Below are 14,285 nucleotides of genomic sequence, written 5' to 3' on the forward strand. Positions count from 1 at the left end.
GTTCGAAAAAGAAGATAATTAGGGTGGCGTAGTGAGCGTGATGCACAGGATCATTTGTTCAGTGCTCGGCAGTTCTTTAGCTACATCCCCTTGGCCTCCTTGTTGCTTCTGTGTGAAGAGGACTCCGGTAGCTCGTTGCTAGGAAGGGATCGGGCGGCGAAGAAGTCTCCGTGCATACCTGGTGTCCTGTAACCAGCCCCACTTCTCTTTGGGGCTTTGATGATTCATTCCCTTTCGGCCCTGCCCTGTAGTTCGCAATAGCGAGAGGCAGCACCTGGGACTGGAACGCTGTCAGGCTGCTGCCTTTGAGAAACTGGGGAATAAACCTGACTTTAAATAACTGGAGATGGTATCTCGGGCCCAAGTTCCGAGTCTGCGGCGAGTGCCGTAGCTGAGCGCTTTGGCTGTGCAGCCGCACACGCCCGTCCTTGCCCGTGTCTCCGCTCCCGGCCGCTTTCGCTTTCGCGGGACAAAGTCTGGGCCGCCGGGACATGGAGGGACGCGGGATCCCGCCCGGCCCCGCCCGCGGGGGCCGAGGGCGGCGGGGCCGGGGTCGCGGCGGGGGCCGGGGCCGGGGCCGGGCTGCGGAGCGGCTGCCCCGGGCCCCCGATCCCGGTCCGGTCCCGGCCCCCGGCCCCGGCGGGCCCGGCGCCGCGGAGGAGCGGCTGCTGCGGGCCCTGGGCGCGCTGAGCCTGCGGCCCCCGCGGGACGGAGGGAGGCTGGTGCTGCTGCGGGGGCTGCCGGGCGCCGGCAAGAGCACCCTGGCCAGGTAAGCGGGACCCGGACCTGGGCTCCGGGGCAGGAGGAGCGGCCGGGGCAAGCGGGGCAGCGCTGCGGGAGCGGCTGTGCCCGCCCGGCACTCGCTGCAGACCCGCCGGGACAGGGCACGGCTGGGGTCGGGGGGAGCGGAGCCCCGAGGGAGCCCCGGCTGATCGCAGCCGCCCGCAGCCCCCCGGCTCCAGGCCCGCTCCAGGCTGCGCTGTCCCCGGCACCTGTGGCCGTGTCTGGGTGTCCTGCCCGTGGGACTGTGCCAGCTCCTGTTCCGAGCGAGTGGTACCTACAGGGATGCTTCTGGTGAGATGGACTGATCACTCCGACCAGGCTGGTACTTGTTCATTTTCTCAAATTGGTGGTGACTTTCTTTTTTAATTTTTTTTTTTGGTTGATTGGTTTGTTTGGTTTTGTTGGGTTGTTTGGTTTTGGTTGGGTTTTTTTTTTGGGTTTTTTTTTTTGGTGATTTGGGTTTTTTTTGGTGTTTAATCACGAACATGATAAAAACTTCCTCTCTCTGGCTACAAATTGGCAATTCTGACTTCTGTTTTTGTAATGTCCCGCACTCCTGGTCAGAGCTTTTCCAGTGTATAAAATGTGTAGAGGAGACCACTCCATGCTCCAACACCTCAAAGGCTGATTGTAAATAGGTGGAAAAACACAGTGGGGCATGCTGGGAAGCAGCACTCCAGTCGATGTGACTGTGCAGCTGCAGTTTGGTATCAAAATATCACAGTCTGGTATCACACAGCTCCCAGTGCCACCCACTCCCTATCAAAAGAGGAACGTTCCGTCTTCTTACTCTGCCGGGCTGAGGAACCCGTGCTGGGATCATGGGCTGCCACAGGAAGGGCTCTGCTGTGAGAGGTGTGTGACACACTGGGTTCATCTACAGTTTCCTCTTCTCAGTACAGCACTTCCCTGTCCCACTGGGCCTTCTGCCTCACTGCACTTTGGAAAACAAATTTATTTGATGAATTGCCAAATGCCGTGTTTTGCTCACACCCAAAACCCACACCCCTCCCTTAAGAGGCCGTGTAAGTTGTGGGCCTGCTCCTTCAGGGGGATTTGGGTCTTCTCATAGCACAGTAAGAACATGAAGGTTTGGGGCCATGTTCTCAGGCAGTGCAAGTAACTGTACTTACCTGTACTTTTTAGGTCAAAACACAGGGTTAATTGTTAATGACACATTTACAAAATCAGTTGTAAGTGTTGTTGTAGTAGTCCTCTGTGAGATGAAGGTTTGAGTATCTTACTGCTTCTAGCCCCTCTTAATCGAATAATTATGTTTAGCTGTTCAGCAACACACAGATCAAAAAGCAGCATTTAGTACCTCTCCTTAACCCTGTCCAGCTTGTGAAGGATTGTACCAAGAGAATTCTTTTGCTGTTCTCACACTGCATAGCTTTTGGTATTGGTAAATGCTATGTGCTGCACAAGGGCAAGTTTGCAAAAAATGACTGCAACAGATCTCAGTGCAAGAGCCCACTGAAGGAGGAAGGTGGTTGTTTATTTGCAAAAGTACTCTGTAAACTCATTTTATAAATTCAAGTTTATTTTCTCAGATTTTATTCGCTCACAATATCACAACTTAATACTTGCAAGCATCAAGAAGAATGTGCTCAGGTGGTCTGCCCAAAATCAGAGCAGACAAGGACCATAAGCTGTCCCATCCTCGCTTTCTCTGCTGGGTTGCTCTCAGTTGGTGGTGGCAGGGTAGGTTTTGGCCAGGTCTGCTGTGCTGTCTCCAGCCAACAGCTCCTATAATGCCATTTTTTTCCCTGTGGATTCTGCTTACTTGGTGCTTTATGAATCTTAGGTGTTTTTTTCCCCCATTATATTCATTTTCCCATGTCTTCATCATCTGCCACTCTTGGAGCAAGGGGAAGGAAGCAGGTGTGGAGAGACTGGTGTGACCTACTGTCCATCCTCCTGCTCTCAGAGCAAGGGTTTTCCTGTGGCAGGTCACCAGTGCTGGGCCTCAGCTGAGTGCTGGCCTTTAGGGGCTGTAAACAGGACCTATCCCAGTTTTATTGCTGTTAATGATCTTGGCTGTCAGTGGGTACCATTGTTTTAACCTTTGCTCTGTTCTTTCTTCTGGTGCTTTCACACATATCTACATTAATTCTTTCTGTAGAGCAGCCAGTATTTCTGTGTTTCTGTCGCAAACTCTACATCTTTAGGGTGCCCATGAGTCACAAACCATGAATGTTATCAGTGGTGATACAGCAACCCAGTGATAACTCCACTCAAAAAGCCCCATTTCTATTCATCACACAGTCCTAGGAACACCCTGGGATCCATGGCTTGTTTCCCTGACCTTTCAATGTCACTCAGCAAAGTTTGGATACAGCTTTGTAAGCTTTAGTTATGGCACTTCTGTTAAAATGATTTCCTCATCCTGATTGCTCCCAGCTCACAGCAGCCCTACACTGGCAGGGATCAGTTCAGGTCTGGTTTTTGGTTTCTGGTAAAGACAGCGGAGGACCCACGTGTGATATACTGAGTAGTCAAGCCAGGATGAGGAGTTGGTCTGCTCACCACCAAGCTTCACACCTTTCCAGCAGCTTCACTGTTTTAAGGATGAGCTTCCCTGAACCACATATTTTAGGTGGCCCCAGCTACCTGCCTTTAACCTTTCACCAAATGTCACGGAACTGTGAAGGAGAGTCACAGCTGGGAGTCACATCTCCATCAGCCTCCTTCAGGTGTGCTGGACATGCTCCTCCTGAACACATTGTCCTTGACTTCACAGTGCAGGTTTGTGATCACACTGAGGCAGCTGCTAAGAAAAAGGTTATCTGAGGTGCAGTGGCAGCTATACTTCCGAAAATGCCTCCAGAATTTAAGCGAGCCACATACAAGCTCATACCTGCTTCCCCAGCAAACTCTGCATTGCACAGTAGCTGCATTTCCAGCCCTTTGGCAGCACATTGCTGTGCTGCACAGCTCAGCTTACACCTGACCCTTTATCCAACAGTTTAACTCAAGCTCCATAGGCTGGGCGTGATCAAACTTGTAACTTTTCAGCCACAGCTGTAGATTTATTTCTCAAAATGAGCTTGTTCTAGTACTCCCTTGTGAAGCACAGAACGAGTAATCTTTCAGAACAGGAGGGGAAAAAATGCCCTGGCACTGAGGCATCACTGCTTGGCACAATCTGTGTCTTCTCCAGTTCTCTCTGCTGCTGTTGCCCGGTTTATCCCAGCACCTCCAGTCCTGGGCCAGCTGTTCCCCGCGTTCCCAGCACCCGATCCCGCTGCAGCTCTGCGGCTCTGACAGGTTCATGGACTTAAGCTCTTGCAGCTCCTGCCTCCACGCAGCACTGCACTGTAAACATTTACCTTTGCCTGAAACCACTTCAGGTGAGTCTCCCGAGTGCCTTGATCAAACAGGACTCGAGCCTGGTGCTTTAGGAGACAGAGCCGTGCTTGGACCCTGCCGAGGGTGAGACACAAAGGCACGGCTGCGCTCTGCCTGCAGCACCTGGCAGCTCAGCCAGGCAAAGCCCTCGGGGCACCTGGATTGTTCAAACGCAATAGACAGTGGCAAGTGCTGGGCATTGCCACTCCAGATCTCACAGTCCTGCTTTCCTGCTGGAGCAAAAGGCTTTTAGACACCTTTGAAATGCCACCCTCTAACGTTTGGAAGAGTGTCCAGAGGAAGTGGTTGCATATGGTGCCAGTACATACATGTTCTGGTCTCTGATATTCCATTCTGTGGCCTTCTGAGCACTGAAAATGTTTATTCCAGTCTGCTATCAGAAATTAATTTATTTTCAAGTTTTCTGATGGAAAAGTATGATAACCTATGGATACAAAATGCATTATGCTCTACCCTTTACTAAGTAAAGGTTTTCTGCTGTTTCAGAAACTACAGAGGATAAGAAAGTAAGAAGAGAACGAGGGACGTTTCCTCTGCTTAAAATAAACCTCCTTACACCCTTTTCTCCTCACCCCTCTACAAGGTGAAGTAGGTACCATATCCACTCCAAGATGAAGACATGTAGTACTGTGCAATTATGTGTCCAAAACAAATCAATACTGAACTTTTCACAGATGCTGCCTGTCACAATGCAGTGCTTCCAATTCAGTGGCTTCTTTAAAAAATGCAAACATAGCTCCCATGTGTCCTTTGATCTTGTAAAGACATTTGCAAAGCATTTTTCTTTTCCTCCTTAGTAAGCTTACTGTGTAAGTGTGCTTATCTATCAGCAGTGGGTAATTTTCTTTTTACAGGGCAGTTCAAGATTTATTCATAAATAACTGTGGTCACAAGCTCTCTCATTTTGCATAGCTGGTTTGTATTTTTCTAAAATACAGGCATTTTAATTGCTTCCAGTGATTGAGAGCATGATGTGATTATGCAGGACCTTTTTTTCTAAACTAACCCGAGGTCCTGTGAAGATTGTGGAAGGCTCATTTAGTAAGGACCACATGAAAGAGTTCTTGGTGCTCTCTGGAATGATAAGGGGGAGAAGAAATAGGAGTTTTGTCAGCCTTGTAGACAATATGGAAGGGATTACAGAAAAGAGCTGCCAACTTGAGCAACAGTTTGGTTGTTTTGGAAAGCTAAAAGTTAAAACCAGCAATATAAACAGAAGGTAAACCATCTTTTTCACACCTCACGTTTTCTTATGTTGCTGTTAGCAGGAGCTCATTTGGTATGAATATAGCAAATGTTACAGTAATTCATAGCTCTCAGCCCATTTTGTCCCATATTTTTCCTCCTTTGAAACACAAGTTTTATCTACTTTAATTATTGATGTGAGGACCATAGACTTACAGGTATTCACCTACAGTTTAGATTGTTTAAGGGTTAATATCAAAGCCCTCAGGGCTGAAAATTCAGTAAGGTATGTGCCAAGAAAATGGATTTTAAAATTTGCACTGGTTAAGAACATTTTAAAAAGAAATACTGAGCAAGAAAAAAAATTAGTCTTGAGATCTTTTATTAATGTGCACATTTTTTGTGCCTATTAGTAGCCAAAGGGAAAACACATAGTTTAGCAGTCAGTTTTTTAGAGAAGAAATTGCAATGAGTGAAGCAGTGAGGGAAAGGTGAGGTGCTGAATTATAGGGAGACCTGAATATATCTGGTTATCCACAGCAGTAACCAGATAAGTATTAGATGCTGCTTTGCTTTTCATAATAATAACTTTTTGCCTGAGGCCAAAATTAAAGCAACAAAATTTTACTGTATGCCAACAGTTTAAAACATGATTTTTCTTAAATCAGTTTGCCCAGCAGTAATTTTGTGAATAAAACATCCCTCTGGGGCTAGAAGACAAGGACAGGTAGGTGTTGGAATGATGCATTACAGGGGATACAGCCCAGTCCTGCCTCCATCAGCACTGAGTCACTGCTGGCTGGGGTGGACCCCACCACAAAATAACATTAATTAATCAGCAGATGGTGGAAGTTACAGTAAAACCAGTGGAGACAGAGCAAAGCCAGAAGCTGACCTTTATTCAGCTAAATGCACCCTGCAGTCCTAGTGAAGAGCTGCTGCTTGCAGGCAGATTAGGGTACAACTGGTAAGTAAATGGTTGGAGTGTCTGGGTGACAGAATTAAGGTTTTTCTGCCTGTGTGCCTGTTCTGCTGCTGATAACCTGGAGACACCTTTTGCCTTGCTCTTGCCCATGCAGATAAGACATTGAGAAATGGTTATTTTGCAGCTTGTGGGGATGGAGGGAGAAGTGTTTATTAGGAAAGCTGAAATGAGTCACAGGGGCTGGAGACCATGTGTGGTGTGAGACAGCAGGGCAGCAGCATTCATGTCTGAGAGATACAGGGTTTCTTGACTGACCTTTCTTTCTTTTCCTAAGACATTCTGGGCCTTGGGGAGACAGGAAATAGAGGGATGATGCCCCATGGGCTCTCCCTGACTTCTTGTAGAGACTCTCTCCTCCCCCAACTCTTCTCTGATTGATTAAAAAAAAAGGACAATTCTATATCTATGGACACAAAAAATTCTGGATTAGACACAAATGGGAACACAATCATACATTAAGAGTTGTGGTTTTTTGTTTTTTTTCTTTTTTTTTTTTGTTTTGTTTTTTGTTTTGTTTTTGTTTTGTTTTGTTTTGGGTTTTTTTTTTGTGGTCTCTAAGGACTGGCAGAGGGATGCTTCACATTTAAACCTCCACACAAGGCAGCACTTCCTTCCACCTCCAAGAGCCAATAGCTGCCTGTGAGGCAGCTGGTCAGTGTCCATCAGGACACACATTTGCTCCCCATGGCATCCCCAGCCTGCAGGAGCACTGCTGGGGGACACACACCCATGTGAAGGGAAGTGGGATTGCCCAGTGCCACTCACCACAGCCGTCTGCTTTATGGATCTGCAAATTTGTCTATAAAATATTTTTTATAAATTCAGATTTGTTTAGAAAATTAGCTTAAAAGCTGAAGAGATAAAAATTACTCAACTCTACAAGAGGAGGTTCAAGTGGAACAGGGACAAGTGATAAGAGCCATAAAATTATATAAATTAACACAAAATATTGATTTATCATTCAAATACTTGTTTGCAAATTAAAATTCTAAATAAGAGCTACCTGCTTTACAGCCAAAAAAACCCCCTCAAACCAAACTCATGGTTCTCTGGACCATCTTTACTAAATAACAAATCCTTCCTCCTGGTTATCTTCAGAAATCTCTGAAGATAACACACAATTCCCATCATCAAATTGTCTTCTGACAGCACCTTCTATGCCTGGATAAGCAGGTTTGGACTACTGGTTTTGGGTTTTTTTCCCTTCTCCTTAGAGTCCTGCTTTCTCAGGTAGCTCAGAAGGAGAGCTAAATATATTAATAAGATTAAAGACTCAGATGTTGGTAGTCCAGTGTAGATTTCTCTGCTGAATTAAAGAAATCAAGGCCACGCCTTCAAGCTCCATTCCTTTCTTCCTACGTGTCCATCTACTGATTGTAGTACTTCCAGATCCTTTAAATTGGGATTTTTCAAATGAAGCACTGTGTGTATTTGCAGAGCACTCAAATAGCTCATGGCTTACTGGTCTCTGTTAAAGGGTGTTACCAGGTACTAATTCCTCTTTCATCTTTTACTTTTCCTTGCAGACAGCTGAAACGTGACAACCCCACTGCTGTAGTCCTTAGTACTGATGACTTCTTTATTGAAAATGGTGTCTACGTCTTTGAGCCTGACTTCCTAGAGGATGCACACAAGTGGAACCAGAAAAGAGGTGACTGAACTTTATCCAGGGGCTGTGCAAAATAGTTTTGCATTTCAGGCTGTCTTTAAACTTAGCCCCCAGATTAAAATACCTCAAGGTGGTGTAATACACTGTAGTTCATGGGGCATTAGCTAAAAAATACATTTACCACTTCTGATTTGATTTCTTCTGTCTTATAAAAGGGAAATTTGTAAATGAAAACATTTTGGAGGTTGGTTAATATTATTTTAGATGAGGCACTGCTGAATCTTGATGCCCTTCAGACACCAGCCCAGCAGCTGCTCCCTGCAGTATAGGCACTGCAGCCTTCTCCTCTAACTTCTTAGGTGTCTGTCCTGACCTGGAAGGGGGTGAGAATATAATGATAGACAGGAAGAAAACTTGCAGGCTGAGTTTAAGTTTGAGAATTAAACAACCCAGGTCTTTACTCAATGTATCATGCTTTTGTGGCTGTGCTCTGAAGGAATTTGTAGGGATGCTGATGAGATTTCATATTTTGAGATGATGTAACAGGGATCTCCTGCAAATGACAGTAATTTTTGGCTGTTTTAAGTATGTTCTGTAAGAGCTTCAGATCAGCCAGAGGCTGCACCATCTCTTCCAGGAGAGCTGCTGGGCACTGGAATCGGCTCCCATTTGGGTGGTAGCTGCAAACCCAGGTCTGGTGGGGAACCAAGTGTGTGAGAGTGGGCAAAGAAAGAGCACTTTGGGGCTAGTAAGGCCTGGCTCTGTTATTTAATGTATTTTAGCTTTACTTAATGTGTTACATTGCAGCACGCAAAGCAATGAAGAAAGGGAAAAGCCCGGTTATTATTGATAACACCAACATCCACGCTTGGGAAATGAAGCCATATGTGATGATGGTAGGGAAAGCTCTGATTTATTGCTTTTATATGCCTAGCTGTGACATATACAGGTTGATCTGACTGAAAAGGTTCATTACATGGCTAAAAATATTTACTTCAGTTTTCTCATAGTTCTCTAGTTATAGTTAAGGATGGATAATGTGATGAAGTAGGGGCAGAGGTGCCAATGTAGTTATTTAGCTGGTCAGCTTTGTAACTCAGTGAAGGCAAAACCACTTAAAAAGATTAATGGCCTTTGAACCTGCTACTTCTTGGTGATGAGGCCATCATACCCTTCCCCACTCATGACTAGAATTGAACAGTTCCCAAACTATTTGTTGATAAATATATCAAGATATGGTTTATAATTGTAGTTCATTACTTGTGAAATACACACCATACAGAGTCTTTGAAAAGGCATTGGTGTCTCTTGTCAGGAGTTCTGGCAATTCTTTTAGTGCAGTTTCATAATGTCATCTTTGTGTCCTTTAGGCACATGAAAATAGATATGAAGTTACATTCCAAGAACCAGATACACCCTGGAAGTTCAATGTTCAAGAGCTGACAAGGTACATAGTTTTCTCTTTGCTGGAACAGACAGCTTCTCTCATTTTGTTGACATGCTCTCAGGTCAGCCTTCTTCCTCTTCATATAAGGAAGAATGTAGCCTGGTAAATGCCAACAGAAGGATTGTTGTGGGAAATTTCCATTACTGAGTACCTGGTCTGTAGTGAATTCAGCCCTGAAAGAGCCTGAAGTGAGTCAGGCAGTAGAAAAGGCAACAAGCCCTGAAGCATGTTTTTGTGCTGCAAGTTTGATGGGGCAGGACCTCTCATTTTCATTCTGTATTTTGAGCAGCAGTCTCTTTTGTTTGGGCACAAACTCGAATCTAAGCACCATAGCAAATATTGAGACTTCTGTCCTTAAGAATCTAAGCATAACAGATGCTGTCCTGCTGCAGCATGGAGGGATGGTACATCCAGTGTGGGTAAGAAATGGGGTTCTAGAGGATCTTTGTAAAGATCTTAACACACACACACAAAGGATAAAAACACTCTGCACAGTGTGGTAGGATGTAGAGGCAGCTGAATGTGGCTCTAAGGATGTTATGTTGACCAATGACTGCAGGGTTAATGGCTGTAGTCACTGAAAAATTTAGTGCAGGCTGACTTCCTAGCCCTTAGCCAGCCTGATGTGAGTTACAGGGAGCAGTGCTCTCCCAGCTACCAAATCCAGAAGATAACATATGCTAGCTTAGGGCAAGATAACAAGGCATGGGCACTTCATTGCAACAGAAGGATTTGTTTTCTACCAGCCAGGAGCTCTAGTCAAAAATTAATGCTGCTCCTGTCTGTGTGTGATGGACACAAATGGCAGAGGGCCAAGGCCCAGAGTGCTCATGGCTGCAGGGGGAGGCAGGACATGGCAGATGATGGCTCAGGCCTGGGGATAGGTGAGGACACCACCAGCCTGAGCTGTCAGCCAGCTCTGGCCTCAGTAGCACCTGCCATTGGTAGGGGAACACTGCAGGGACACAGTCTGATCATTTGTTGTAGGCAGAGCTACTCAGTAACAAACTTGCAGTTTGTTTTATTGCGTATTTGACCCTCATTGACTTTTCACAGCAGCATTGTAAAGATAATTCACATACACTCACTGGGGCACAAGCTGCGCCTTAACAGCACTAAATGGCAACCCCAGAGATACTCAGGGTTTGCAAACTCACAAACAGAAATTCCTGGTAGTCTTTGGGAAGACAATTCCTGCTAACTTGTGGAGGGATCATGGCTGGTGCTACTGTGGCTACTCTGTCCAGAAAGCCCTGCATGTCTGAGCATTGTTCCCCTCCCTCTCAAACATGTCATTTATGAGTCTGTCTTGGAGCCTGAGCCACATCATGTGTGATGTCTCCCTACTTGCTCTCAAAGCACAGCAGTTTGTGACCTCTGTCCTTGCTGCTGCTCGGTGTCTGGGCTGGCTGCAGCCCTTGGCTGCCTATCTCCAGCTGTACAGAAGCTCACTGAGGCCAACAAGCTGTTAGTGCTGAAACACAGCAACACTCGTATAAAATACACACAGGTCTTCTACACAACTCTTATTTTGAACATTTGTCAAATCCCTATGTCCCATCTGCCTCCCAAAAATAATGGTGTTACATTTTTCAGCAGTCACAATAACGTTCCTAAGAAGTAGGTGGAAGTGAACAGTAATTTGTAAGAAGAGGCCAGAAAGAGATCAGTGGAGACCTGAACCATTATGCTGAACCTATCAGGGACTCCAGCAAACTGAAGGTAACCCCTCATACACAGGCAGCTAAATACTTGTGTTTTTTGTTACTTTTGGCTCCACAGAAGAAATATTCATCATGTCCCTCGGGAAAAGATACAACGGATGAAAGAACAATATGAGCATAATGTCACCTTCCACAGTGTTCTCCAGTCTGAAAAACCAAGCAGGGATGAGGGAAGCTACAGTGGAGCAAGTGCAGCTTATGGGACAGGTCCCCATCCCACCCATCTTCCTGCCTTCCCAAGGAGGAGACCGGGCATGGCACGTACCAATGTGACATTTAACTGAAGATGTGCATTCCTTGGTGTTTTAATTATCAGGGTAAAAGAGTCTCTAGTTTTACATTTTTTTTCTAAACTGTTTTTTATTTTTGTGTTTTTCTACTAAATTCCTAAATTACTTTTATTTCTTACAAATCTTTAAATGGCATTGGACTGTGATCTCACAGCTCTACATGAACACTGTAAGAGCACTGTACCCAGTACAAACTGTACTCTGTCTCATCCCTCTTCCTCCATGAAAATCCATCCAGGCATATGTGAAATGTACTGGGCTCTAGCACATGCCACATTTTGGGTATTTTTTTTGCATCACAGTCTGACACTAGCAGTAAACATTCCTAACTTATTTCTGTCTTAAGGCCATTGTGGCCAATTCTTTCCCCACACAATTGGCATTTCTTGCCATTTTAATGCTTTATATCTGACTGTATAAACTTTTTGTATCTACTACTTGCCTACAGCATTATTGTAACTTTCAGAAGCAAAGTGAATGATGGTAGGTCAACAGATTTTAGCAAGATCTGATCCTGTTCCCTCTCTCCACTGACTGGATTCATGCTGCTCTTACCTTAAACACAAACAGCTTCTCCAGCCTGCAAGCAAAACACTTCAACAAAGCAAACTTAGCTCTTCATCTTGCCAAGACATAGGAGTTCACTGATCCCAAGACGGAGAGGCTCCTAAAATGAAACATTAGTGTTAGGCTTGTGCTTGTTAATTCCTAAGTGGGAACAGGGCTACAGGAGCAGTTCTGAACTGCTGAAGCAGAAACACCGACCAAGGAGCTATTTAATAATAACTCTGCATGGCATTTTGCTGTGAATCAAATAATCATAGCTGTTCTTTAAACCTCCCTTAGTGCTATATGGAAAGTCTGAGGAGAAAAGTACAAGAACTGTGCCAGAATAGCAGAGCAACATTTCAGAATTAAAGCGTTCTGTTTGCTGAAAATAAGAGAACTCTTTATTATGTCCTGTGCCACTTTGGACAGCCAAACAACTATTCTAATGTTGCAGAGGGTAACAAAACTGATGGCTTTAGACTGAAACAAAGATCCTGCTGTAATGTAAGAACACAGAATCAATGGCTTACAAAGTGTCATCAAACCCTCAGCCACACTGATGTTATTGTACAATACATCTTTGTGAGAAGTGTTTACATACGAAACTTCAAACTATTTTGCAAATGAAGTGTTATTTAATAAATCTGGTTTTGTAATAGAACTTTATTAAATACAATCAAGTTTTAATGTACAAAGTGTAAAAATAATTTGAATTTGAAATATATACAATACTGTACATGTGCATTAGCAGCATTTTTGGTATTTTGGTCCTTGTAGCATTCTGTGGGCTGGTAATGAGTCCTCAGGTTCCTTTGGGTTCTTCTGAAGAGCCTCAGCTACTTCAGAACTGCTTTTGATGAGTTATTTGCTTCCCCAGTAGACCTGGAACTATCTCTGGAGGACAGATCATCAGATAAAGTAGTAGCTGTTGCATTTCTCTTTTCATTTACATAATCCAGCTTCTTTTCTTCTGGTAAAGTATTCAGGAGTGCTTGTGTATTAATCATTGCCAGTTCTTCATCAGCAACCAGGTCATTCTCAGGAAGATGGACAGTTTCTCTCACTTTTCTGCAAGGGGTGACAAGGCCAATATTCTGATCTGTCCCCTTAGGTGACTTGCTGTGCTGTAACCCCAAACTTCGTGGAGGCTGAAATGCTCTTTTAACAGATGGAGAAACTATTGAACATATTGGTGTCAGTGGTGGAGGGGCAGGTATGCAACTGAGGAAGTCCATAGCTTTTCTCTTTTTGCTGGTTTTGAGATAGTTTTCATTAACTGTAGCAGGTGAAGGTGTTTTTGCTGAACCTGGTGTGACAAGTCCCATATTTGGTGTGCTAGTTGACAAAGGGATTGGATGCTTCATTTCAATTCTAGAAGAGATCTGGGTAGAAAGAGAAGTTTTATGTTGAATAGAATGTTCTCATAAACTTCCTCAAAAACTTCCAAAAAATGGGGGAACCCCTCCACCCCTCCCAATATAAAAACACTACATCATCATTCATATCCCATTTAAGTTAAGTTTGGTATCTCCTGATGGTGATTAATATTATTCCTTCAAGTGCTGATGACTGATAAGTCACTTTTTACCTGTACATTTACATTTTGTTTCTAAGAGCTAAGCAAAATGTATGGGAATTTTTCTATGCCAGATGGTAAGAAATCAAAGCACTCATAAGTCTTCTACTGCCTTGGCCATGTTCTCCACACATGCTTGGTGGTTAAATAAGTAAAAAGGAGAAAAAAAATTTTAAGAAAAATCAGGATAGAACACAGACCAAAAAATTTGAAGATAATACACACAAGAGAGATGCTGCATAGCAAATCTTTCAAGCACAGGCCTGAGAAAACACTTGATGTCTCATTTTTAAAAGATGATTAATGTATTTAATAAACTATACAAATATAAACTAGTTAGTCTATAAAATATATAAACTAAACCTTCAGAATTAAACATTAGCCCTCTCTTTGAAATAGAAAAGGATGCCTTACAAGTTTAAACTTGGTCCCCAGGAACTGATACCACACCAGGGTGTTTCCACCTCCCTTGCAACTCATGGCAGGAAAAATTTTTGTTCTGACTGTGCTCAGTATTCCATGTCAGAAGCAACTCACCACCAGCAGCTTTCATGGGAAACTTGATTACTATTTAAATCAATTTTTGTCAAGACTACTAAAATACATTTTCCAGGTGACATCCCTTTTAAATCCTAGAAATAGTAAACACTGTCTATAAAAAGACCAGGAAGTAAATTCTCTCAACAAAGGTGGGAACTGCAGAATGCCTTGAAATAAAAATGAATGTACAGATCAAGATTTTTCCCTTCTGTGACATTCACATTG

At 44.2% G+C, this 14,285-nt stretch overlaps 2 protein-coding genes across 2 annotated transcripts in view; one reads left to right on the plus strand and one right to left on the minus strand.

The window, feature by feature from the left end:
* Positions 1–491: 491 nt before the first annotated feature.
* On the plus strand, positions 492–12,688 carry N4BP2L1 (NEDD4 binding protein 2 like 1). The gene is made up of 5 exons (XM_036386530.2): positions 492–769; positions 7,852–7,976; positions 8,742–8,830; positions 9,305–9,381; positions 11,164–12,688. Exons 1-5 carry the CDS (start codon positions 492–494, stop codon positions 11,387–11,389), a joined length of 795 nt encoding a protein of 264 aa, XP_036242423.1. The 3' UTR covers positions 11,390–12,688.
* The window catches only part of BRCA2 (BRCA2 DNA repair associated), a 33,169-nt gene continuing 31,471 nt past the window's right edge, over positions 12,588–14,285 (minus strand). The window contains exon 26 of the mRNA XM_036386517.1: positions 12,588–13,326. Coding sequence (XP_036242410.1) covers positions 12,781–13,326 — 546 coding nt within the window. The 3' untranslated portion in view covers positions 12,588–12,780. The remainder of the gene's footprint in view (positions 13,327–14,285) is intronic.

The sequence above is a fragment of the Molothrus ater genome, chromosome 2 (genome assembly GCF_012460135.2).
Source record: "Molothrus ater isolate BHLD 08-10-18 breed brown headed cowbird chromosome 2, BPBGC_Mater_1.1, whole genome shotgun sequence".
Lineage (NCBI taxonomy): Eukaryota > Metazoa > Chordata > Aves > Passeriformes > Icteridae > Molothrus > Molothrus ater.